The following is a 27,774-nucleotide window of genomic DNA, read 5'->3' on the forward strand; positions in this document are numbered from 1 at the left end:
CAGCCTTTAGTCGTGGGAGAAGGAAGGAATTCCATAGACTTTTTTCCTTTAAGATGTGCTGCAGTTAGTAATTTATTTTAAAAATTTGCACTATGCAACTTCTCTGGTCTGAATTTGTTTGTAATGCGGTGTGTTGTCCTACATCAAAAAAATGTTTCGCAAAGCAGATTAATTTATAGGAAAAAGCCATATGACTTGTGATGGGCATTGTATATCACAATGCTGTACACATTTGGATTTCTAAAGAAATTGCAGGAGGAATGAAATACCTGTTTTCTGCATGTTTTGCTACTTCTCCAGATCAAGTGTTTGTGACTGACATTAATTCTTAATAAAGGCTTTTTTTTTTTTTCCCTCACTGCAGGGTGTCAGTTTGCTGCTACCTGGACGTTTTAATATTCTTTCAGGGTTTTTTCAGTTTTTCAGAATTGAACCAAACATTCCAGTGAATTGAAGACCCTCTTCATGTCTTTCTCCGGACTGAAAATCAGTTGTGAAAGAAAAAACGTCTATTAAGCCTGTTTTTGGACATCAGAAAAATACTTTTCTTCACACATAGGTACTTACGTAATTCCTGCATTAAAATAGAGTGCTCTTGTGAAGTACCAGGGAAGAAGGATTTATTTATCTGTTAAAATTTGAATACAGCAGTTTCTGTGAGGGACAGCATTGACAAAAAGGCACTGTTAGGCTGCTTTTGTAGAAAAAATGTATATATTCTTTAGTTCTGTTCATCTGTTCTGAAAACCTTTAAGGTGTCTGTGTTCTGCTGCAGGGGCAGGAGAGGGGGATTATATGTATGCAAATATTATCCAGATATTTGCTGTCTAATTGTGATTTCTTTATAGATTCACAAATATGTGAGGTGGAAGAACATTTTAACAGATGAATAAAGTGTGGTGTTTCATAAAGGCTATTAATTCAGTTTTAAAGGTAATTGCCTTTGGTACTAAAAGGGTGGTGGGAGGGGATAGGAATTAAAGGTTGGGAGGAAGTATCTGTTTGAGAAGATAGGAAAAGGGAATTTGAGAATTGATTGGTGCTACTGTGCTGTAAGTGGGTGGATGTGTTTTTTTTTTTTCTTCTCTCTCCTTTTTTTTTGGCTACAGGAAGTGATTTGCAGTGTTCACAGCCTTTTGTTGAAAAGGGTCCTTCTCATTTGTGTGAGTCATGCTTTTGCTGTGAGCGAGTTGGCAGCTCTAAGCAGGACTGAGATCTCAGTCACAGAAAACTGTTACTTCTCCCACCCTTAACAGGGAACCAAAAGAAATTTCTTAAATATATAGAGTTTTTCATTTTTCCTTCTACTCTTTTTCTTTTTTACCCTAAACTCTTGTTAACCCTCCGTGCCGTTATGAATTGCTTGCTATGTTAGTGCAGGCATCTCCTGCATTGGCATCAGATTTGCCAGAACATATGCAGGAAAGCAGATAGAAGGGCATGCTTCAACGTACCAAGTATAACCGCTTCAGGAATGATTCTGTGACATCTGTTGATGATCTTATTCACAATTTGCCCATGAACAGCAAGGTCTCAGCAGTTGCTACAACTTCAGCTTCACCTTCGTACCTGGTCTCACCAGAGGTTCTCCGCAAGGACCAAGAAGATGGACCCAGCACCCTGTGTACCCTCATCCATAAAGTGTCCCACTTGAAACTCTCTAGCACGGGCAGCCTTTTGGGTATCAAAAACCTCTCCTCTGCAGTAAAGGAGCTTGCAGTCTCCAAATTGCAGGGAAGCTCGAGTGCTTCTAGTTCAGCAGCAGGGGCTTCAGACAACACATGTAACCTTCTCTCTGCCACTTCGTGTTCTCAGCAGGACGTGAGCAAGATGAGTATGGGGAAAAAAGCGCGGTCAGAGGAAATGCACCTGGGAAGTGAAGATTGGAATCAAACTAGCAGTTTTGTCAATAAATCCTCTCGAGGATGGCTGCACTCGAGTGAGAAGATCCTGGGACCCGGTGTGACGTACATTGTGAAGGTTGGTCTGTTTTCTTCCATTCTCTGTTTTTATCAATGAAAAATTCTCTGTTGGTTTTGCTGACAGGATAGTCAGGCTGAAAGGATCTCTATTTGTATTTTTTTTTTTTTTTGGTGCATAATACATTAAATGTAAATGCAGGAAGGAAGGGTTGGGAAGCTGTGTTAATTTGTTACATTAAAGCAAACCTGCAAATATTGTTCTACAGCTGTATAAAAATCTTGTTCTTAAGATAAAAGCTGATTTGATCTGGGTTTTTTAGCCTTCTTCTGAATTTAGGTTTTCACTGTTATCTAGCATACTGTATATATCTTGGATACGTAGGCTTTCAATATGTCTGGTGCAATATACAGGAGGAAAGACAGACTCCTTGATGTGAGGAGAGCTGTTAATCATGCATGAATTTTTCAGTTTTAAGCACCTCTAAGGGCAAGTGTTTTTTTAAAGTGAAATGATATTTGAAATCTTAGAGCAGTAAGGCAGGGAGCTTATTCTGTTTCACAATTTGTTGTGGGTAGAGCAGGAAAATGCAGCTTGTTTTACATAATGAGCATTCAGCCACTTTAAGTGTTATTGCTCTTTTCAGTTCATTGATACAGCATGTCAAGAGCAGAGGATCTTAAGTTTATAGGGTAAACTTAATGTTTCTATATGCTTTGAAAATATTTTGAAACCACCTGTTAAAGTAGAGCCACCAAGATAAGTGTATGTGCAGTGCTTTTTGTAGTTAGGCAAGAGTCTGGTAACACCTTTCAGCACAGTGTGCAGAAAGTATGACATTATGTCCAGAAAAAATGACATTATTGTCCAGAATTCATTCTTCAGTTGCTGTATTTCATTTGCCAAGAGGCTTTTGTATCTTAAGTGTTAAACTGCTTTGCAGCAGGCTATTAATATTACAGGTCTATTTTTAGTGTCATCTTTTTTTAGGTGTAAGAGTCACAGGTGACTTTATTTCAGGATGCTTTAAAACTGAGTGACACCCTTGTTACTTAACTCTCACTGCTTTTTCTCAAGTCTTATTATCAAAAGCAGAGTGCATTTTTAGCTGTTGGGAGACTAGGAAGCAGTTTTCATTTCTTTGTGTTAGTGGTGATAATAGATTTAGCAGGTGGTGGTAGATTGAGTAAGTTGGCCAATTCAGAGCACTATTGAAATTGTGCTGTCTTTTTTACCACTCTGAAATTTACTGGGACTACAAAGGAGTCAGTGCTACCTTTCAAGCCACAAACTGCTGTTCTGTTACTCTTCAAGAAATGTCTCAGTAAAAAAAAACCCCACTGATGCTAGACATAGTGGTCTTGAGACTCTGATGTCCTTCTGCACAGAAATACTCTGGTTAACAAAAGGTCACTTACCATTTTCACATTAGCTCAGGCAACTCAAACATTTTAGTTTTTATTTTGCATAGGATAGTACAAGCCCAATAATAACTGTGTGTATACACTACTGCTGTTAGTTTTACCTGAAGTGATCATTATGAAAAAGAACACACACAGCATTGAATTTCTTAATCCATTCAGCAGTTTACCTACTATATGCTAGAGGAAGCTGATATCTTTGAATTGAAAAGAGAATTAAAGTTATACAGAAGTAGACTAACATTTACAGTTAGTAATTTACCCATACCTAACTGAGATAGTAGAATGAATATTAATTAGTGCAATTGATGTTGGGTACATGAAAGTGTATTTATACACACTGTGTATATCACAATTTTCAAAATCAATCAAACAACTTACTTTTAGGTGTTTGTTAGTAGTTTATTAGTCATCAAAATATATGAAATTTAATTTATTCTTTCTGTTAAAAAAATAGGATGATTAACTTTATGGTTTCTGGCATAAGAATCACAGAACAGTTCTCTAAATGTAAAAACAAAGATTGAAAATAGATACCAAAATAAGTGGTTAATGAATGAATGAATGAAAATAAACTGGTCCTGATTAGTTCCTAATTTGCCTGCTTATTAACTATCTCAGTTTTCCTTGGCAACTGCAGCATTCATATGGATAAGAATAGAAGTGCAGTTCCCAAATCCTTAGACATTGTTTGCTACCAAGGCTTTTATCCAATCAGACCATCAAATCAATACACAGATAATGTATACTGAGGGGAAACATTCCTTGGATACCTCATGGCTATACTGACTGTCTGGGGGACTTGTACCATGTTTAATTAGTACCATATGCCTTTCAGAAAATTCCATATGCCATTTGTTAAATGAGACAAAAATTTGATTTGTTGTTAACCAGCAAAGCCTTCTTTTTTTGGGGCAAATGTGCACTGGGTTACAATTTTCTCATTAATCCACATTTAAAGGAGAAAATTTGTCATGGGACAGAATTAGTTGTAACTACTGGGCAGTTTGATAGCTCACATTGGAATCTTCTGAAGTAAGAGACGCAAAATTCTTATGTGCAATATATGAAAAATCTGAAATTTCACTGCTGTTCCCACATTTTTGGATATTACTAATTTTAAAAATAGGGAGTGTAACTCTAATGCTTAAAAAGGGTGCAGGTTTGTGGTAAACTGTAGCTATATTCTGATCTCCGTGGTCTGCTGCAATGGAATTGTTTTCAACCATAAAAGTGCTGGTGCTTTCTCAATCTTTTACTCCCTGTGAATTTCCTGTTGCATTTTTATATGTTATAACATAAAATGTTTCACAAAAGCAACCTCAAAAAGCATTTTAGCAACAAATTAGACAATGACCATAACCATACTGGGGATATAAAGTAGTCAGGTACTGATATCATACTTAATACTACTGCTGGACTGTTTAACAAATAATGAATTAATGAAAAAAAAAGAAGGCAGTAGTTTGCTGTGCTGGAAGTCTTTAAAGAGCCCAGTGCTTTCCTTATAGTGGGACTGATTACTGCAGGGAGAGATTATATGTCTTCATGTTGTCAGAAAAACAAAGACATAGAATAAAAACAGTGTAAAAAAACCTGAGTAATGCAACAACAGTTAAATGTTTCAATGTATTCTGTTGTTTCAAATTATAAATATCTACTTATGAGTATCACTGGCTAATATTATAGACGTTTTGGAGTTTGTTTTATTTAAATGTGAGCACAAAAGTCAAGAGCAAATGCATTTTTGTCTTCAGGTAACTTGTGGCTGGATTTTGTAACAAGTGTCAATGAGTTTAAAATACTCAGCAGTTGTTCAGCAGTTCAAAACCAAATAAACCCAAAATACTGTAAAATTTTATGTATCTATATGAAGTGTATCTGAAAAAGCCAGTAAGACTTAAAGCCAACACAGTAGTATAGAACAGACCTGAGTAAATCTAGTGTTAAAAACCAGATAGAAATATAGTATCTAAGAGAGAGGAAGGAGGAACTATTTAATCCAAAAGAATCACTGCAAGTCAGGCAAATAATATTTCAATAAAAAGGACATTAAATTATTATTATATTTCAATATAAAGGACATTATTCTTATTATAGCAAAGTATTCAAAGAATATAATCCTAACGGATATTATTTCTTACATATTCTAACACTTTTCATTCTTTGTGAGTAAATAACAACAGTTTATATCTGATGTGGAAAACAGACATCATTGTGAAGCTGTTCAAACACATCACCAAGTAAAGGCTACAGTTCTGCAAGCATTCCTGCATGACACTGTTTACAGGAGCATTCTCATTGAAATAATTGAGGCTACCTTTCTACACTGGAAGTTAAGTGTGCTCAGGGATGAACTGGATTGCTGAGTCTCTTTAGTGGCTAACCCATACTGCAAAGCACAGCCTTAAATGGAGCTAACAGAGTGGAAACTGCATCATATGTCACCTTCCCCTAGAATACTTCAGGGCTCTTTGGAAAAATGTTTCTCTTTTTATTTTTTTTTCCTTTCTGTTGTAGCCAGAATTGATTTGCTCTCACTAAAAGAAAAACCCAAAAAACATTACAGCAAAGCTTTTTCATTTCTTTTTTTGGTTAAAATTATCTTCTTTATAGAAAAAAAAAATTGCAAGTTTGTTTGTTTCCTTTAACTTAATTTCAACTTTTGTCAATCAAATTGAGGTGATGCTGTTGGTTAATCACTGATCATTTGGCATGGCCTGACTAGAAACCGCAAACCACAGTCCTAGAGCATCCTGTTTGTAATAAGATTTATATGTTTAAAAAATGTGTTGTGTGTTTCAACCATATGGTAATAATAGGATAGAACACTGACTTTTTACTTCAGAGTCTGCTAGCCTCAACCCGGGTACACAAACAGTGCTAACAGAGACTAATGAAACTGGCTTATCACTGTGGGTTTTAAAGCTGCATGCATGCAGATTAGGGGAGAGAGAAGGAAGTGACAAATACAGCATTGGTTTAAGTAATTAATCTCTCCTATTTTACCATATTCCTGAGAGATCAGTTAGTATCCTTTCCATTTTCCTTCACTGTTATTCGAACTATGAAAGAAGGATGTTGATGCCTGTTGCTCTGCTGAAAACCTTTCTTTTGATCTTCATGGGCCTGAACTACTGTGGGTCTGTTGTACAGCCCAATAATAGGAAAAGAGCATTTCTCACAGAAATTACATCAGATTCTATGAGCAGAAATCAGAGAGTCTTTAATTATAATATTATTCTAATTACACAAATCAAGTACTATTACTGTACATTTGCACCCCTTTTTTCTTTCTGCAGAAGGCAAAGCACATATTGATTTCAGAGTTGAAGGATTCAGCTGTCAACATGAATGTCTGTTCTCCAGTACATTCAGACTGTTTACATGGAGTATTTTTGTTTAAAACAAAAATTATATTCTTACTAGTTATATATCCTGCTAGTTATGTATGTCCTACAGTTTTAAAATCACTAGATGAATTTAGTTGGTCATTGTAGGAGGTAAAATTGCATTCAGGCAGAATTCCTTCTCTGTTTTTCCTTGGAAATTGGACTGTTTGTTTCTTTATTTGTCTTCCAACAATGTTTATAGTAAGAATATCATGTGCCCAATGTAAATATCTGCCATTACAAACCCAAAGAGAAAACACAGATGAATCAAGATCTTCAGTGAAAACTCACGCCCTTCCTTCTGTGCTGCTGGAGACAAGGCATTCCTTTGTCCCAGTGACAGGGTGTTTTTCTCCCCTAGCCAAAGAGAAATCTTGTCTCCAGTAACCCAACAGCTATACTTGTGCTGCAGCCTGGCTTCATTTTACAGCTGAAAGTTCAAGTGAATGGACAAAGTATCAATATTAAATTTTCTTGTTTACAGTGAGAAAAAGCTTGGATGTGCTTTGGTGTAGTGTCAGAGACAACCAGCCTTCCCAGCTACTTATGCTTTTTCAAGGTGATTTACTCCCCCATGTTTCATTTGTTATGAAACAAATTTCATAGTGGAAGAGGGGTTCAGTATTGCTTCTCTGCGATTCTGAATAGTCGTGTAATACTAATTTCATTTGAGCCTATATGTTTATGACAAAATGTAATGCAGCTCTACCTTTGTCAGCTGCAGGCAGGTCTGAGGCAGAGCCTGTCCATTTGAGTTGTGATGGGAATAATGATGGGACTCGGTGCAAGCACATTTCCAGTCATCCCTTGTTTTTTCTGGAGGGATTAGGCACAATTCAGCCAGGATAATCTGGAATGTTTATTTATTAAGTTAGATATTCTCCTTGGATTTCAAACAAGTTTTCTTAGGGCCAGCTGAGATTTCAGTCTCAAAAGGCTGAACCAGACAATCCAAGTCAGAGCTAAAAGTTCAAAGACTAAAAAATCTATGTCTGAAATTAGACAGAAATGGCAGTCAAAGCGATTAAAAAAAATAGACAGGGTATAGGGTGACACAAAGAAAAATATGAGGAAGAGAGAAAAAGATGTCTAGAATTTTTTCCCCCCTACAACACCATCACAGTGGATTTACTGCTACAGGTATTTTTTTAAATTTAGGTTTTTTTTACCTCAGAATAGATCCTGAAATTAGAGACATAAGTTGAACAAATACCTTAAATAACAAGGACATGACCAAAAGAGAGAGATTTTATCTTAAGATGTTGTCTAAGCCTGCTCAGCACCATTTCCATCCTTTGGATATAATTGTTGTACTAAGATACCTTTATTTACATTTTTGCCTCTTACTAATTTAGGAATTGTACAAGGAAGAGAATGTCTCATGGGATAGCAACATTTTCCTGGCTGACATTTGACACTTCTTACTTGTGATAAAGTGATTAAGAAGCATAATAAGAAATAGGATTGTCTCTTTTTTATGGATGAGTTGCTTTCATGAACCCCAGGACATTTTAGAAACACCTGTCACTTCCCAAAGAGTTGGAATGTTTCAGAAACGCTGCCTTTGTCACTGAATGTAGGGGCCATGTTTTGTGACCACATGTTGAACGCAGATGCTATTCTTCTGCTAACATTTTTGATAGGTTAATTGTGTGGAAAAGCTAAGCAGCAAGCGCTAAGTAACTGGAAACATTATATTAACTCTCTCTTACAATGTATTTACTTCTGCCAAGGAAAGAAAAGATGGAAAACATGGAAAGGCAGGGCTGCTTGGTATTGAGCACCTACTGGGAACTGCAGGTGCCAATTCTGAGCTGAGCTGGCCGTGGGAGTTTCAGGAGTGGTGGTAAAAAGGGGTCTCAAGCCCCTGCTTGGGGCCATTGGGGACCTGGTGGTGCCCCTGGCCTCCCAGAGCTGCTCTGCTTCTTCACTGCTTTTATGCTGCAAGGAAACCTTCCAGAGATCTTCACTATTTAAATCCAGCCTTGAAAATTTCTCCCCTTGTCCCTATTTTCTGCACAGTGGGAGTTATCTTTAGGGCACTTTTTCTGAGAAAACAGAAAACTATAGCTTCAGCATAGGAGAGTTAAATATTGATAAAGACTCAGAAAAAAGATCTGGTTTAATTGCTGAACTCTTTTGATGAAGAGCAGAGGTACATATGGCACTCACATAAAAAGGAACTCCCTCTCCCTCCGTGCAGATTTTGGATTTTCAATTTAAACAGTGACAGGTCCTTCCTACATCACACCTCCAAATGCACAGTTTAGAAAGGAGAACAGTATATGCATTTCAGATGCTTAACATGTGTTTGTGTTTGGCATACTGGAAAAGCACCTGTTAGATCTTTTGTCTTCTGAATCTGTGCTTTAATGATACTCCTCATCAAGAAGTTCAACTTGCTAATGATCCTCTTACTCTCTAATGACTGAGGAAGAACAAGTTCTTTAATAGCTAAATATATTTACAGCGTCCATATTTACAGTTTCAAATGTCTAATTATGATTTCCAGCTATTGAAGCATATTGTTTTGGCTGCAGAAGTTTTTGTGTGTTTGTGTTAAAGGAATTCTGATGCAGAACATAAGCTGCTGTAACTAATCTGCATGGTGCTTTGAAGGGAAGTATATCTTAGTGGATATTCAAGGTAGTAGCAAAACAGTCTGGAAAGTGTTCACTGAATTAAAGTATGCAGCTGTGAAAATGAAGCAATTCATCTGTGCTGCTGCAGTGCATACTCTAAGTGGTTCACACTGCAATAATTGCATTCACTGTTATTATGTACTTTTAAAATTAAATGTAAAAAGCGTAGAACTAAACCTTGTGGGTTTTTTCCTCAAATGTAGCTTTTTCTAAGGGAAATTTTTGTCCCATACAAAAAATTGAGCCTTAATATAGAATAATAGAATAAATCACTGTCCAGTGTGAGCTTCTGATTCTAACATTGCTGAGGTTTTGCATGCAAAAGCATTTATCTGTAAGGTAAGAAAATAAGAAATATTGTTCATGCAAAGCAACTGATATAGGATTTTTCTGAAATCTTGTGAAGGCTCTGTTCATTTAGCATCTCTACTGCATAAATATTTTTGGGCATGATGTTAACAATCTTATTTCATCCACCTGCAAGTAAGAAATAAGAAAAAAGTATTTTATTTGAAGGTGTTTTGTTTTCAACCCCATTTGAGATGGAGATGAGAAAATTGTCAGAAGGGAAATTTGTTTCTCGCTTATATCTTTCCCCTCTCAAGCAAGAAATGAGACCTCAGAGTTGACTTAAGAAATGGCTTTTTGAGATAAGATAAAATATCTTCATCTTTTCCTAGCTAAATCTTTTGCGTTTTTTAAGAGAATCTGAGTCCTTACTGTTGAGCTGATTGTGAGATGCTGCCAGAATGCTTTCACAGGGTAAGACAATTCATAGAAAGGGTTGGCTATCATTTACCACTTAAGAATTGTTAGTCTGAATATATAGACACATATAATCTATTTTTGCTACAGAAACAAGTTAATGTACAAGAGGAAATAGGAAGGTGTTGGCCAGAGTTGGAGGTATTCTTGGGAGAACTGTGTTCTCATCCATTGTTGTAGAAGCAGACCACCTGTTTTCAAGAGGAATGCAATTGACAGTCATATCCATCATCACTTCTACTAGTATGAAAGCTCTCTTGGTTTACTTGCCTCATGGAGGATTTTATTATGATAAATTTACACTGAGTGGTTGAGGCTTATCTTTAGTTGAACCCCAAAGAAGATTTTCTTTTCCGTTTGCACTCAATCAATCCTTACCTAGAGTTTTCCATCTGGATTGGAACATGCATTCTTTAAGGAGGAAAAAACCTTTGCAGGAAATATTGATTCACTGCAAAGCTCTGTACATGATTACTTACTGATATAAAAATTACCAACTGCAAAAGTATGAAAGCACGGAAGAGAGCCTTTCTGTTTTTCATGGTAGCATATGTTTATGACACATTTTTGGTGCCGGATTCTGATAGTGTCTAAATATAGGGCCTTTTCCTCATTCAGAACAAGGCTGCCAGATCTTCTTTCATGCAGGATTGCTGCTTCCACAACCAGGTTTGCTGTTCTACACATAGCAGGAAGGCACAGGGCAGAGGTACAGACGGGGGGCTTTGGCATATCCTGCTAGAGCACAGTCACCAGGTGCCCCCAGAGACCTGCTTTTATGTCTGGAGGTATGTCTTGCCCCAAGGGGAGGGAAGGACAGGAGGCTGTGGCATGGCTGGGAGAGCATATTAGCTAAGCACCCATGTTAGCTAAGATTTTAATATGGTGTTACATGATACTTAAGCAGATGATTTAAAGGCAAATGTATTTATATTCCAAACTATTCAGAGTTTTCAGAGAAACTGAAATCTCTAGCAGCTTACTTAAAACTCTGTGACTAGTGCTTATGAAAATTTACTTCTCTCTGAATATCTAGCCTTGGTTCTGCCCACAGCTTTTTCTAATATTATAACTTACTCTACATTAGAAATGTCACAGAACAAATTTTCCATTCCATTCTTCTACTGAAAGTGCCTAGGTAAACTAGCATAAATGTGAATGGTTTTGTACATGCAGGACCTCCTTTTAACCACACTGCTCTGTGTTCAGCTGATGGTAACCAGCATTTTCAAAGGCTGCCTCTTCTGCTCATCAAATGCTTTGTATTTTCAACAACACCTGAAGTGAGAGGGTGTCCTGCAGACTTCTGTGATGCCAGAGCTTGGGGGAGATGTTTGCCATGATAATGGCAGGACAATGGTTCTCCACCTACCAGGAAAGGATTTCCCTGACATTTGACTACACCCTCTTAGCAATGGGCAGCTCTTAAGGTAAAAAAGAAAATGAACAAAGAAACAAACTCCCACAAAATAAAGAAGTGAAGACCTGCAAAACAAGAAACAAACAAAAAAGCCCACAAACACAGAGAAAAAAGGGTTTTGCACATTGGACTGCAGTTCCTGCTAATCGTTCAGTCCAGAAAGATTTTCCAGATTCCCAGATCTATGTCCCAGTTGGGAAGCTGAGCCACATCCATGGGTTAATGACGAGTATGATATTATAAGGTGCCTTTACATATACATTTTTTCAATATGGATGCAGTGCCTCTATATTTAAAAGATTTCAAGTGCTAGCTCAAGTAAATCATATAAATAATGCACAACTACACTATGGTTTCCCTATGAAGTAAAGAAGCAAATGTATGTTTTGATAAGCTATCTTCCCTTTTTGTGCCCATGCCTTGCTGATTAGCAAAATTAAGTAATTTTGTGGTGCATGTCTCAGTCAAACTAGTAAGGTATTGAGGGTAATAAATGTTCTTGTAAAGCACAATTAAAAAACTAGAAAGCATTGTTTATTTTTCCCTAACTTTGTTAATTTTTTGAAAGGGAGCACTTTTTGATTACAGCTTAGACTTGTATTTTTTTTTCTAGTTTCTAATAAATTTTTTTAAAAAAATTTTTGTGGATTTTTTTTCTCTACTTCAGTGATTTAGAAAGTGGGTATTGTAAATTCAGTTAAACTAGGAATTTAATCTAATATGATAGCAAAGGGATTGGAGGATAGAGTTTCATATTAATTTGCTGAAGAGAAAAATTCATTTTGTAAAATACTTATCAATCTTGCAGTCTCTGGCTATAGCTTGGGCTACTTTTTGCTTGGGCTGCTTCTGTGTTTTTTTTTTTTCTTTTATTTTTTTTCCCTCTTCTCCTTTTCACACATCAGTATTGTTACGAAAAATCCTGTCTGTATGCACAGTTACATGTGGACAAACTTACTATCTAGAAATCAAGTCCTGGGCTGTTACTATTTTTGTACTATAGCCTGTTTGTTAGTGGGCATCTGGATTTGAATCTTAATATGATTTAGAGTAGATAGCAAACCTGAAAGTAATTTTTCAGTTTTGTGGTACATTGAGGAACTCCCAGTGCACATTTCACAAGCTCCTTTAGCTGTTAGTTGTGATACCTGAAATTCGAGGGAGCTATCATTTTGATGCATAAATAAATGTCTATTGCACTAGTAGCAATGGAACCTGAAATAAAGGCTATTATTTTTAAATAAGAGAGTCCTCAACCATAGTTAACTAGCACTAGTCAATTCATGCTAACTACTTGTTTACTTCCATGGCATAATGTAATTCTGGACTAGCTCTTTGGTGAATGAGAATAAAATGTAAAACAATAAAACCCTCAAAACCAAGCAAACCAATTCCCCCATCCTTTAAGAAATGGAAAGAAAGAAAATGTAGGCGTATGACTTGAGATACACATGAGAACCAGATGTGGCAAGTAAAAAGGTACTCACTTTTTCCCTTTTGCACATGCCAAGTAAGAGCAGAGCCTAAGCCCGTGGGTGAGAAAATTGCAGCGAATTGCCCAGCTTATTTTATTTCTATTTTTGAAACTTAGATCTCCATACAACACCCAGAACCTCAGGAATCAGAATCAAATTTTTGAGCCCCCAGGCTATTATCTGCAGCTGTGCAATGTTAGAGCATACTTTGGATACGTCAATATTTGAAGGCACAGGCTAATTTTTGTCTCGTAATACAATTGTATGTCTGTTTGCTGATGTAACCCTGTTATCTCTTACGTAACTTGTACAAGGTAGGTACAAGCTGCAAAGTAGTGAACCACTCAGACCTGATGGTGGTCATCTGGTTACACAGATTAAAATCAGTAAATCTCAATTTAGTAAGAATACCTATGCTGTTTTGATGAGCTAATGATACTCAGGTAGTTTGGATTCAGAGGTTAGGAATTCTTATTTTATTTGAGAGTAGGTGATTCTTACTTTGAGAGTAGGAATTCTTATTTTATTTGAGAGGGTAGATATGCTATGCACAAGGCAGACACTCATCTGCTAGACATGTATGTAGGTTGGACTGCTTCAGTGCTGTATGGAGCTACTTCCTGATGGAATAATAAAATAAGTCTTGCTACATTTTTATATAAGTATTTCTTGCTGTTGTTACTGCCACCTTCTCAGTCCAACAATGGAGAATTTCTTGTATTTTGAAGAGCTTGTTAGGAAGAACCAAACAAGGTTGTTCATATTTCTGGAGCAAGGGGTTTCTCTGACAGTGACTACTCTTTTTTCTTTCTTTTTTTCTCTTATTTTCTTTTTTTTTTTTTTTTTTTTCTCTTGGCTCCAAGTACACAGATGCACTCAGCCAGCATTCGTGTCTGTTTCTGAGAAGTGTTGAGAGATCTCAATATCTTCTTTTACACAGGCTTCAGTTAAAAATTTTAGTTGCCATACAGGAATTTTCTGAAGAAGACAGGTACTTTAGGGAGTACAGAACAAGTCTTTGCATATGGGACAAACCAGAAATCTGAGACATATAGCCTTCTCTTACACTAACCTGCCAAAATTGTAACTAATAAGGATATTGGAACCACATGCAATGAGAGCTACATGGTACCACCGGTATGTGGCACTCTGCTTCCTGCAAGGTACTGTTTAGCGTGCAAAGTGCTAGTTATGAATCTAAAACCTCTGAATGGGAAGGTATTCATTCATATGAAATATTTTTTTTCCTTGGGACATAGTACCTTTCAGTGTACACAAGCTGGAAACTCATTCAAATATTAGAAAGCCAACAGAAAGCAGAATGTTTTCTGAGAAAGCTTGGAACTGGTAGTCCCGAATCCTCCTACTTCAAGGTGGGCTACTTCTCGATATATTTGGTTCCTGAGGAATGAGAAGGAGGATGATAGCAGGAGATCATAAATTTCACAGTGCACAGTAGCTGATTGGTTAGAATATACATTAAGTGCTGGGTGAAGAGGAGCTCTTTTTAGAAGTAGACTGTTTTATAACTATATTTTAAATGTTTCATGGAATGCCTAAAGCAAAAGATAGTGTTTCTTTTTAATCAGGGTATTTATTTGTTGAAATAAATGAATAATTTATTTCCTTGCTATCTTGGTTGTATGTCTTCTTTCTGTGGATCCTTGTCAGGTTGTACTTCAAATGGATATTTTTAGACAGCAGTGTTGGTCTTGGGGAATAATTGAAGCATAGCAGTAGGTGAGTTATATGTCCCTGTAGTTGGCCTTTGGACCTTTTGAATGTCAGTTTTTATAGTAATTTCGTTACTTGAAAACATGCCATGGTGATTAAGTGTTCGCATCTTTTATCCCAGCAAATCAGTTGCCATCTTTGCATTGATCAGTCAGGAATACTGCAAGCCTTACTTTGTTGTGTTCAGCTGTCTTTGTGATATACATAAAACAAGTACAGGGTAATTTTTCCATCTGACCTTCCTTCAGTCTGATCTTGTCTCTATTTTTGTTAATGCAGATCAGGTAGTGTGAATCAAAGGGGTCTGAATGCACGTCTTCTAAGTATGTTTATGGGTTTTTGTCTACTTATTCGTCAGTTTATTTTGACAGTGGCTTGTGTGCACATGTTTTTGTGTATTTATTTGCACGCCTGCATGTACTTGTCAAAATACCTTCCAGAGTTTGCTTCCAAAATGCTGGACCTGGTTCTCAAACTCGTGCAATTACTTTGTTTAAAAGACTTGAGGCAAATATAGGTAAGTGAAGGAACAAGTGCAATCCAAGAGTGTTTTATTATTCAGAGGTCTAAACTAACAGGTTGATGAAATAATGAACTTTCTTTAACAAAACATCGCAGTGATACCTTTGAATAGTCATACCATTTATAGCATATTTAATTACAAAAGCATCTCATATGGAATAAATAATGGGGCAAAATTAATCTATTAAAGCATCCTGGACTAAAACAAAATGTCACAGAAAGAAAACAGGAAAATATTGATCATTGCTGTTTATTGGCATAAGTTAAATTATTCCAGCTGATTATCTCAAGTGCTGCTTGAATTTAATCTCCAAGAAAATGAAATCACCCTCTGAGATAATTAAAAATAGACTTAATGGCTTAACTTCCTTCATCAGAGCATGAAAATGTAGTTGTATATGTTTTAAGTACTCAGGCAGAAGTATATGTAAAAAAAGTCATTTATTTGTAGTAAGATACAAGGATTGTCTAATTTTGCACTGATGGATGACCATTTGAGAGTATGATCTTAAGCTTGGAAGCTCCATGTTCCAGGATCTCTTTAGATGAGACAATTTTTCAAAAAAACATAGATTTGGAGATTTCTAAAATATTCTAGGAAATGGATCTTGAGATAACCCTTCTCAGAAACTGTGTGCTATAATAATGCAAGTTGAAACAATTTCATGTATAAGAGCCAGTTGATGTTCTAGCTAATTTTATTCAATGTTGTGATGATTTCATAGCATTTGATAGAAGTAAATTAAGTAATAGTGGATATGTGAAAACAAACTAGGTATTCCTTCAGCCTGTAAACATTTTATGACATACATGTTTGTATGGAAAATCTTAACTGAAATTCTACACATTACAGTTACTGATCCTGTCATTCTCTATTTAAAAGATTATCTATTCTGAAAAATAAAATTCCCAAACAGGAAAAATTGTGGCCTCACTTGATTTTTGCACCAGATTCATCCCAAATAGATTGTATTATGCTGTGAAGATAGAAAAACTGATATAAGAGCTGATATAAAAACACCACAATGCTACAATAGCATCATGATCATCCTTATCAGGCTCATGATATAAAGACTCCTCCACAATTCCCCAGACTTTCAAAAGTCCAGTGTATGGCTAAGGACTTAACCTTCATGCAAAGATACATGGCTTATGCCTGTCATGAGGCAGTTTCTGCAAAGGCATCATCCAAGTATCTGACAAGAGCTTTAGCTCCAATAGACTTTAGCATATGCAAGTTATGCCCACTTTTGGAAGCAAATCTAGAAGATTCACCCAAGTTTTTTCTCACTCCTAGTGATAGATGCTGTTTAATTTTAAAATCTTTCATAATGGTACTCCCTTTTTTCCACAGAGATGCAGGCAGAAATCTTGGTCAAAAGTCTGATGTTGTCTTAATATTAGCTGACCTTCATGTCATTCCTTTCTTGAATGACCCTGTTAAAGCCATTTCCCAGCATGGGTTATTAGTATATTGTATTAGCATTTTCCACCTTTTTACTACTATAATAAATGAAAATACTAAATCACATCTATCCCTGAAGTGTTTATTAAGAAATTTGGTTGCTAGTGTTCTTTTCAGCTTTCCCTGTTATAAGTTGCCTTTTTTGTTCTAATGAGACTTAGTTCTCTCCCTTTTAAATAACTTTGTCCTATTAACCAATACCAGATAAACGTCCTTTACCACACTTCCTTTCTCAATAACATTATTTTTTACTTTGGTTGTACCTAAAGCGGACTGATTAAGATAGAAGCAGACAAAAAAAAGCACAACAACGCATAATAAATTGAGTGTATTACAGTGACCAGGTTAAACACAAAACTACACGTTGAATGAAATGTGACACTTAAATAAAACAAAATGTTTATGGAACAAATCTGTGACATAGAACAGCATAATCACAACAACCTACTTTAGGCATAGGATAAATCAAATGGAAAAATAAAAATTGCACATTGCCTTTTAATGGTGAGTTGCACTTTTTCCCAGAACTCAAGCCTAATTATAATACATTTTCCAACTGTTTCTTTTTCCTTACAGTACTTGGGCTGTATAGAAGTCTTACGGTCAATGAGATCTCTTGACTTCAATACTAGAATGCAGGTTGCAAGGTAAGATTTCGTACAACTATGTTTTTTAAAGTAACTTCTGAATTGTGTCCCCAGAGTGAAAAGGTCAGAAAGATAGCAAAACACATGGTAAAGGATTTTTGGATACCATAAGTCCACTTTTAAATTTTGCTTTTACATGTAAATCCCTTATAAGGTATTAATACAGTTTCAGCAGGACTTAAAAGCTATTTTCTCTGTGGATTTTTGATATGCCAGGAGCTACTTTAGAAAATTTTTGCCTGTTCATTATTCCAAGTAAGGCACTTATCTGGGTACCAATTTAATGGCATTTACGCCAGTGAGAATTAGAATATGCTTAAAATCTATGATCTCAAGATTAATCTAGGGAGCTGGTTTGGAGCCCATGTTTATGGGTTTTATAGTAATTTCTTATGAAAAGTTTTCAGATTATAAACTATCTGCACACAGAATATAAAGAAAAATATATCACCACAATAATACCAGAGACAAAAAAAAAAAAAAAAAGAATTATTTCTTTTTCAGACTGCATGTAAGAAACAATAAGCTTGTATTAGGTTCTTATGACAGTTCCTCTAAATGTGTCATGGTATTTTTGTAAGAGCAGTATATAAGTACAAGACTATAGAAGTAAAAATGCCCATGATTTTTTTTTCCTATGAAGAATATTTTCTGAGAACTACAGGAATGGTGTTTTGCAGGCATTTTCATTTGAAAAGCTGAGTCGTTGATTTCAGAGGAATGTAGCATTGATGACTTCTAGTAACTGGAGACCACTTTTTCAAATTCTGGAATTGAAATTATAAAAGAAATCCTTTTCAAAGAAACACATATAAAGTGACATGGCTGGATACAGTGCTTGTATTTCCACCCTTTGTGGCATCTTACAGTTGACAATAAATAAATCTGTTATATATCATACCATAAACAGCTAAATATTTCTTTTATTAAATGAGAAAAATAACTTGGTTTTAGGCTTGGATGCTAATCATATGGTCTATATGCATTGACTTTGAGTTACACCTGCATACAGCAGCTTTGAATTGGGTCATGTAAGTCCTCACAAAAAGTTAACCATTAATTTGTCAAGATACTGCACTGATGAGAGGCATAGAAGCCAAAGGACAGGTAAATGACAGAATCCTGTTTTTCAAACAATGAAATTTTACTGCTGTACTTTTAAAAATGTATCATGTATGTTTCTGATGTATTTCAGCAGTGACCTTTGAAAATTATTTCATATCTAAGCAGACTTGTAGTTCTAATGCAGGTGGTACATTTATGTTTACCACTTGGAAATTCAGTGATACTGGCTTGTGAAAAAGTTGTGATAATTATTTGGCTTGTTTTCTATATCTGGAAGTGAATTCATCTTAATTTTTCTGTAGTTTCCTTCACTGTATGCCTTCATTGTAATAGTGTCGTACTTTTCTTACTTTCTAGCTTAAAGGCACTACTCTGACATGAATACATAAGCATATTTGGTGATCTGAAGCAATATGGTCTGTGTAAACAAAATATCTTTGCCTTGTAGTTCCTCCAATAAAAAAGTTTATTGGCTTCTACTGTGAAACAAACTTGGAATTTTATTTTTTTCTGTTGAAGTTATAGCATATATCACTACATGAAATAATTTTGTTATTTCACCTTCCTCTAATTATATCTAGAATATTTTTTTTTCAAGCAGGAAGCCATATCTTTCTGGCTCACTTTTTATTTTGCATTTATGGTTTTCTATTTATCATTAAACAATGAAATCCCATCATTTTTGTAATGTAGTTCCTGATCTAAAATTTTTAGGCTTTCGAGTCGGGACCTAGGATTTTAATCTGCATTTCTTTAATTCATCTGGCTCTAGAAATCTCCTCATCATGTCCTGTGTTTTCAGTGCTCACATGCTTTGCTCTGTAGCATTTCACATAAAAACCTCTTTTTTATGAAGAAAATATTAAGGAATTGCCAGAATTAACACATGCGTTAATTTTCTGGTGTGTTTTAAGAAACATGTCATAGGCTTCAAGGTATGTACTGAATTAATAAGACTGATGTTCTGATATTACAGGCACCAGTTCCCTCTTAAGAAGGCACCTGGTACCAAATCGTCTGTGCAGCCCTTTGATTGCAAATAAAATAAAAGCACCTGAAAGTTACATTTATGTCTACTACATCATACATATACTTTTAGGTATGTCCATTGCTGATTTCTCTGCAGCTTGCCATCAGTCAAAAAAGCCTGTCCTGGTAGCCTGATGGCTCCTGATGTGGTGTGGCCAAGGCTTAGGTCTGTAGTGTTAGCTGTGACTGCATCAGCCAAGGAGCCAGGGTCCACAGCTGAAGTAAAAGCTTCTCTGTGTAAACCCCTCTGTGCTATTTCCTCTCTCCAGAGAAACAGATGTCACAGCAGCTGCGGTCCCTTTCTGACCACAACTTTATAAATTGATCCTACTGCATGTATCACACCTGTTGGATCTGTTATTTTTTCGAGACCTTTCAAAACCAGTTATAGAAGAAAGTGATCTGTCTTGGACTGATATGACTTCTGGCATTATGCAGTATTAAAAAAAGTAGAAAAAATTAATCAAGCTACTTGATTCATTGTGAAAGCCTGGATGCATTTCTTCCTAATAAGTAGGCATCATGTTTGACACATAGAAAGCACTTACTCCCTTTCTAGCACTGCATCACATGCCTGTCCCTGCCTCCTTTGTTAACCTTAGTTTTTCTCCATGTTGCAGAGCTTAAACACAGGAAGTCAGTTATTAGGAATCCTAAATTTGCCTGTTTTCTGCCTTCAAGTTATTGCATTTGTCACTTTATGTCTCTGTCAGCTTTGAGGATGAGTAAAACCCCACAAGTTAAATAAGCAGCATCAGTTCTTAGAAGAAAAAAATTGTGGGGCCCAATAATGGGAGGGTAAGACATGTAGTCTCCTGCTCTGCTTGAAAACTCCTGGTGTTATTTGAGACAAACTGTTAGTCCCAGTCACAGACAACCCTGTGATTAAATGAATTAGTGCTTGAAAATGGCACTTAAATTGTTGAGTGAGCACTTAGAAATTACTTAAAAATTGGACTGAGATTTCCACTTATCTGGTGAATTAGAGGTAAGAAATTCATGTGAAAAGGTTGTGTAGATAATTGGAATGGCTTTGAAATCACAGCTGTTATAATGCATTAGGAAAGTATATACATCAGTGTGCATGCATGGACGTATCTGACAAATGAAGAACTTTGGCTTCAATTTCACGAACTGCATCAAAGCCCCAGAGTAAATACTTTGGTCAGCAGCCTTTCCTTCCTTATTACAGTCCTGTAAAATATTGACTTGTGCCATCTAATGCTGTCTTACCTATCCTATCCTGTAACTAGTATTAGTTTTGCCTTTTCATTTTTTGTACAATATAATGTTAAAACTTGCAGCAATACATTTATCTTCATGTGAGAGCAGTGAGCAAACACATCACTTGGCATACTGTTCATCAGATCTTAATAACTTTGGTGGCACCTTACTGCCCTAATTTTGAGTTGAAGGAAAAATGAGCAGTTATGTAAAATTTCTAACAACTTTTTGCCTTTATCATTACATATATTCTCAAGTCTCAAGATTCATTCTTTACAGGGGAAATAGAAGAACCAGAGTAGTATTAATCAGTTGTATTGTATTTATTATTTCCTTTAATGAATGTAATGTCATGTGAATCTTTGAGCAAATAAGAGGATGCGCCAGACAACGGTCAGTCATTACCCATAATGATAAATGAGAGCCAGCTGAATTCACGTGTTGCATCTTTGATTACCCAGTGATAATTCTTGTAACACATGTGAAGTCAAGATGACTTTCTTGGGCAGCAAGACAAAAGCATTTAATTTTCAACGTAGTGGAGGAACAGCAGACAAGACTACTGAGCTAACCACGGGTGGCAAGTGGTTAAAGTTCATCTGAAACCTACCATCATCGTCATAGAAAGGGGCCACTCTTAAGCTTCTGTGGCCAGGCTCTTTATGCCTTCAGGCTTTTTGTAAAAAAAAAATCTTACCAATCAGGTAAAATTCTTTTGCAATATGTGCAGTGTTTGCAGTTCATGTAATATGTTTGTTTGCTTATTGTTAAAGCAATTAAAGTAGAATAATGTGTCCTCACTTTTGTGTTGTGTGCATGAGTGACTTATGCACTGGTTTGAATTAGATGTTGCATGCACTGTTTGTTGTACATTTGAGTCTGAACTACAAGGATGCATGTTCACTGGCATTTAATGAAACAAAATCCATTTATGGCATGCAGCATCATGAAGTCACACCTCCCCATGCTGAGTAAAATATTACATTGCATGTTGTTTTAATAGCAGTAGGTCAGAGGACGGAAATACCTCACATCAGCAGTGGACCCAAATCCAAACTCTGATCTCAGTAACTACATTAACTCTGTTGGGATGAACAGCTTGAAAAATATTCCTCTCCAAATTTGAGGCTTGAACTTTATTCATAAAATTATTAAACCAAATCCATTTATGCCAATATCCCTGGAGAAGAGATGGTAGAAATCCAAATGTTAGAGTTGTGTTTGAGTCCAATGCTAAACAATATGAAACAGTTTAGTTGATGTAGTGTTTCACCTGGATCTGTGTTGTTTGCAGAAATTGTCAGCAAGCATCACTGAAAGAAAGGGTGGAAGACATTGAAAAGCAAGAATGTGTCTCCTGTGATTCTTGAAGGCTGATAGGTAATCTGTTATCTGCAGTGAATTCTGTATTCAGTGTCTTCCTTAACATGCTGTCATGCTTAAAGGTGAGTGTGTTTTATCTCTGCCTTCTTCCACAAGAGCTCTGTCTGTGGGGTGGTGTTAGGAGATGGCAGGACACACAGACCATTTGCAGTTACAGGAAGAGGTGGACAGAGCTACTTGGGAGTCAAAGCTGTGGGAAGCATGAGGTGCTGGCTGCTGCTTGGTTCACCAGGAAGCAGGAGTCTCAAAAGTGGATGGAGACATCCTTGTAATTCATACAGCATACCTCTGAGTGGGACAATGACAGCTATAGTGCCTGATAGATTGAGAATAATTTACAATTGCTAGTTAAGTTGTTATTAGCACAGACATGTGGTAGAATATGTTTTTGTATGCCTAAGACTGGAATCTTTCCTTTTCAATGTGGTAGTATTTGGAAATTGTTACCTAATATTTGGAATAATTTTACTAATACATGGTAATGCAAAGCCAGAATGAGAGCAATTAACTGAGCTCTCCCAGTCCATGTGCCTTTTTAAGAAAACAAAGAGGCTCTTGGAGGATGGGGAAGGTAGAAAGTTGGAATCCAAATAGTCAGGGAAGCAGTTACAGATATCACTGTATCCTGAATTTTCAGAAAGATGGTGACTCCACATGGGTCTGCAGAAGCATGACCTGAAGCAGAGTGGTCTTAACACATTTTAAATGCAAATTACAGTACAAAGTTGACAACTAACAGAAATCTGGAAACCAAAACACTCTCAAGTTCTGCTAACAGCACCTGGCAGCTGGATTAAACAAATAATTGGTGGCATGAGGAATTTGTCTGTTGTTCACATGATATGTCCAGTCACACCAGACAGTTCATCAACACTGAACAGTCCTTTTTGGCAAACACAGCCCAGATATTTATAAAGTGTCATCTGTCTTACCAGAGCTTTTGTAAGATACCTCTCCAAAGTCCTGCTTTGGACATGAAGTCAGGCATTGGAGAAAAATATTGTTAGACTAAATTTTTTCACTCTACTTCTGTGAAGTTTCCTGTGTCTGCCTTTGAAATACCTGCTAATATCTACTCTTTGAGAGAAAATACTTTAGTAAATGAACTGAGGCTCAGCCCAGTTTGGAGATTACTATGATCCTGATTAAGCAACAGAAAACAATTTTAATTTCTCTCTCTATTTCCCTGACCAGGACTATGATAAGTAGCTAGAGACCAGGCTGAGTGGAAAAAAGCCTGAAGGCCATAAAAGATGCTAAGGGACTGAGTACCTTTAAGTACCTTAAAGTACCTTTTTTTAGATGCTTTTGGTGTCATTGACTATATTCTTGACAGTTAGAGGGCTGTCTATAAGGAAGGTTTTGTAGCTGTACATTCAAAACCAAGGTTTCATGTACCCTTACTTTATGTTCATCAAAGCTCTGTAGGCATGCAGAGTTAAGAGATATAGTTAAGGTGTGCCAGTAGGATAAACAAGTTTCACTCTTGTTCATTTCTTAAATAAGACCATTGTTCAGAACTGTTGTGTTAGAACAAATCATCAAGATCAGGTAGATTTCTATGTTCCTGATGAATGAGACTGGGTTTTCTGAAACTTACTTGCATGTTATGGAAGAAGGTATAAATTTTAAAGAAGTTGTGTCAAATATTCCTTAAAAAGTTAGGTCATCTGTAAATACTGAGAACAGAGCACTGAGCGTACCAATAGATAAAGAGTTTATTTGCCAGTGAAATCAAAAGAGTCCTTCAAACTGCATTGGTTTCTCTTAGGAGATTAATGGAAGTCTCACACTGAAGATGCAGGAGTATAAGAGTAACTATCATTAGATAGATTGATACTGCGTATCTAATGACATGTGGTATTCAAAGCCAACCACCTGAGTGTATAAATTTATTCAGTAAAGCAACAATTAAGTTGGCCAGCTTCCTTTCATTTTCTGCTTTTAGATTTTCTACATGTGAGAAAACTCCATGTGAAGAAACAGAATGGGTACATGACAAAAAGAAAAAGAAGAGTCGTCTCCATGCTCTACAAGTGGCACCAGCTTGCACAATACATCTGCTTGATGTTGCCTTATTCCACAAAAGTTTTCTTCCAGGTTTTCCATGAAGACAGGCTTCACTTTGGTCAGGATGGTAACAAATGACATCGTTTGGTCTCTGCTCCAGTTTCTGTGGGGATTTCCCCTCAGGGGTGCTGCTGCATGGTACTCTGGATGTGTGGCAGTAGGGGCATCTTCGTCACAGTTAGCCTCCCCTTTCTTTCCATACTGTTGATTCATTCTCCTTAGCCACTTCTTCAGCCTTGCATCCTCCAGACACGGTCAATCTGCTGTCAAACACTGGTTTAGTCTTTGGAGGTTGTCAATGTCCCCTGTGCTACTTCAGACGGCGCATGCTCATTTTGCCTGTTTTGCAAATGAACAAAAAGTATTTCAATTATTAAACAGACTTCTAAAAATGTATTTTTGGTCTCTGTTTCTTTTTTTATTATTATTATTTTTCAGAAGCAAGTTATTTTAAAATTTACTACAGACTTTGTTTCTCCTCAGCAAATACTGGTACAGTATTTGGTAACGATTAAAATTGACAGGAACTTAGTACTGTTAAGAAATAACTGTGAACCTTCTGAACAGTTCTTCCATTTAAAAAGTCAGTCTTTTGCTGTCTGATTTTCAACCTGTGAAGTTCTAAACTTTTGAGGTGGGGAGAAGTAAACTTGGGAATTACAGGACACTAGAATATCTTTAAAATAGAGTATTAGTAGGTTTTAAATATTTTGAAACAAAACATTTCATACTAAAATTTAGTCACATTTTCTCATCTCATTATTTGAGATGGTTTTACTTTTTTCAAATATGCTGAGAAAATCTGTGTTTTTTCTATGTGTATGTAATTTCCTTGAAATTTGAGTTCCAGAATTCTGGGGTTTAATCAATTAAATAACATTAATTAAGAACAGGAACAGCACAAACAAAAAATGAAGAGTATTTTCATGTGATGATGTTTCATAGAGGAACACATTTGAACTTCCTGAGTGGACCACTTTGTATAACAGAATAAAATATCACTAAAGCTATGAACGACACCAGGGCATTAGCCTTATTAATGGAACTAAATGGCAATGTAAAATGTCCTCTTTCTCAGATGTCAAGCCACTTTAAAGCAGTATAGGTCAATCTCAGAAAATTAATATCAGTGATTTTTTACTGAATGCACTTGAATGCTGAAATTATATTCAAAATACGCAACATGTTTTGTGCCAAGAAAATGACTCCACCGTATGACCATCTGCAAAGCAGAAAATACTCTTGGGCAGATTTGGAACTCAGCATGTGGTCCTTACTGCAGACAGCACAATAACTAATTTTACAAGAGATCAGCATAACTCTACACTGATTTTTATCTGAGCCTAGCTAATGAAGCAGGATGTGGCTTAGAAAGGTGTGATATCTGTCTATGTCAAATAATTTTCCTATTAGAAAGGAAACAAATGTAATCACATCCAGCTTTCCCAAAATGTGCAATATCTAGCCAGGTATATATGCAGATTTATACAGAACTTTTGGTTTTGCCTTCCTTAGGCAAGGGTTTCCATGCACAAGTCAGGTGATGGCATGCTCAGCCTGGTGGCAATACCTGTTCCTGGGCTTGATTTGTCTATCAGGTGTTTGTGCTGCCGAGGCATTTCCAAATTTGATTTGCTAAAAAAAAAATGGTTACATCTACCCCATCCTTCCTAGCAGTGCAAGCTGAAAAGAAGTCTTCAGGCCATCCTTTCAACACCACTAGGCAATCTGGCTACCTGGTTGGAGAACTGTCACAGAATCATAGAATGGTTTGGGTTGGAGGGGACTGCAAAGACCATTCAGTTCCAATCCCCTGGCATGGGCAGGGATACCTGTCACCGGACCGGGTTGCTCGCAGCCCCATGCAACCTGGTCCTAAACACTTCCAGGGCTGGGGCACCCACAGTTTTGCTGGAAAACCTGTTCCAGTGCATCACATCCTTCACAGTGGAGAATTTCCTCCTAATATCTTGTCTCAACCTACCTTTTCAGTTTGAAGCCATTCCCATCGTCTTGTCACTAAATGCTCTTGTAGAAAGTCTCTCTTCACCTTTCTTGTAGGCTCCCTTCAGCTGCTGGAAGACAGCTGTTAGTTCACCCTAAAGCCTTCATTTCTCAAGGCTGAGGAATCCCAATTCTCTCTGCCTCTTATCATAGAAAAGGTGCTGGATTCCTGTAAGTGTCTTGGTGGCCCTTGGATAAAATGCATATTTAGTGCAGTGACAGATGTTTAGTCGTCCTTATTCTTCTTATTTTCTTCAAATACTGCTTTTAGACTCCTTTACTCCCACACAGGAAAAGTACTGTGCCTTCTGTTGCAGGCATGCAAAGAGTTGCTGCCAGGACACTCTGACCTTGATTACACAGAATTGCTCTATGAATATGTTTTCTGAAGTTCCCAGCATTTTCACTAAAAGCATTGTTAACTTGAAGCCTGCAATTGCTTGAATAGATTTAGTATTCACAGAGGTTCAAAACCCAAAGACTCCCAGTCTTCCCATAGCCTTTGGGAACACTGAGTTCTGTAAAACCAAGATATTTTACCAAAAGGAAGACAGATAGCAGGAAACTGAATTGTGCTTTTTTTATGGAATGAGAGGACGTGTAGCCCGGTTGGGTTTTTTTTTTTTTGTTTATGGGGGGGTTTTGGTTGGGTTGGGGTTTTTTTTGGTTGATTGGTTGGTTTTCTTTGTTTATTAGAGGTTTTTTTAAAGTCTTCTCTGCTCTGCCAAGATAGGGCGTGCAAGGAGTAGTCAAGGCTGCCTTGTGCAGCCTCGCCCTGGGTTTCAGCTTTTTCACCTAGTTATTTCCATTCCTATCTCAAGTGGCAGTCTTGATGAACAAGGTCCTTGAATCAGATGAATCTATTGAGTAACACAATTAATGTCTGATTACCAGGAGCTGGCAGGAGAGGTACTGCTACAATACCCAACCCTGTCCTAGAAGAAAAACAAGGTTGCACACATTTTTTTGTTGGGTGCAGTGGCCTAAAAATCCCCTTGTCTTTCTCTAAGTTCTGTGCTGCCACTACAAAGAGAAGATGATGTGGGCAAATAGGAAGAGAAAGGAAATGATAGACTAATTTAATAACTAATCCCTCAAGCACATATCTGAGAAATCCAAGTCCTTTCTGCAAGAGGCAAAACCTACAAGGCATCTCACTGTACCAGCTGAACCACTGGAATAGACAAAGAGGTGACAAGTGTTGGTGATGTCTCTGTGAGAGCAGCTTGCAGTCAAAATGCCTGGGAAACTAAGACACACCTGGTGAAGCAAGAGGCACAGGTCTGAAAGGCTGAAGTGGGCTGGAGACTGCCACTGGCCTGAACTTCCCATTCTATTACCTCCAAAGGATTTGCTTCAGCAGAAGAGAGAGATGGGAAACCACAAGTTTTAGCTCAGTAGCCAGTGAGGATGACTCTGCAAAAGATGATGTCTGCTTGTTTTTCATGAGTAAAAGAAAAGCATTTTTAGTGAATTTTTCTTTTGAGAGGTGTATATTTACTTTTCCCTGGTTACATTTTCAGGAGTTATCCTTGTCTCAGTATTATGGTGATCACTGTCTGATGCTTGCTGTGCTTTGTTTCCAAGATGCATCAG

The 27,774-nt window shown here is 36.8% G+C and overlaps 1 protein-coding gene across 9 annotated transcripts in view; it reads left to right on the forward strand.

Annotated features, from left to right (window-relative positions):
* SHC3 (SHC adaptor protein 3) overlaps window positions 1–27,774 on the forward strand; it is a 56,123-nt gene that overhangs the window by 418 nt on the left and 27,931 nt on the right. For 2 of the 9 annotated variants that reach the window (XM_058043300.1, XM_058043301.1), the window contains exons 1-2: window positions 1,084–1,980; window positions 17,333–17,403. In XM_058043300.1, coding sequence (XP_057899283.1) covers window positions 1,441–1,980; window positions 17,333–17,403 — 611 coding nt within the window. In that variant the 5' untranslated portion in view covers window positions 1,084–1,440. Of the gene's footprint in view, window positions 1–364; window positions 560–848; window positions 934–958; window positions 1,053–1,083; window positions 1,981–17,332; window positions 17,404–27,774 lie in introns of those variants that run through there. The other 7 variants (XM_058043302.1, XM_058043303.1, XM_058043305.1 and 4 more) reach the window with 7 other exon arrangements.

The sequence above is a fragment of the Melospiza georgiana genome, chromosome Z, assembly GCF_028018845.1.
Source record: "Melospiza georgiana isolate bMelGeo1 chromosome Z, bMelGeo1.pri, whole genome shotgun sequence".
NCBI classification, from domain to species: domain Eukaryota; kingdom Metazoa; phylum Chordata; class Aves; order Passeriformes; family Passerellidae; genus Melospiza; species Melospiza georgiana.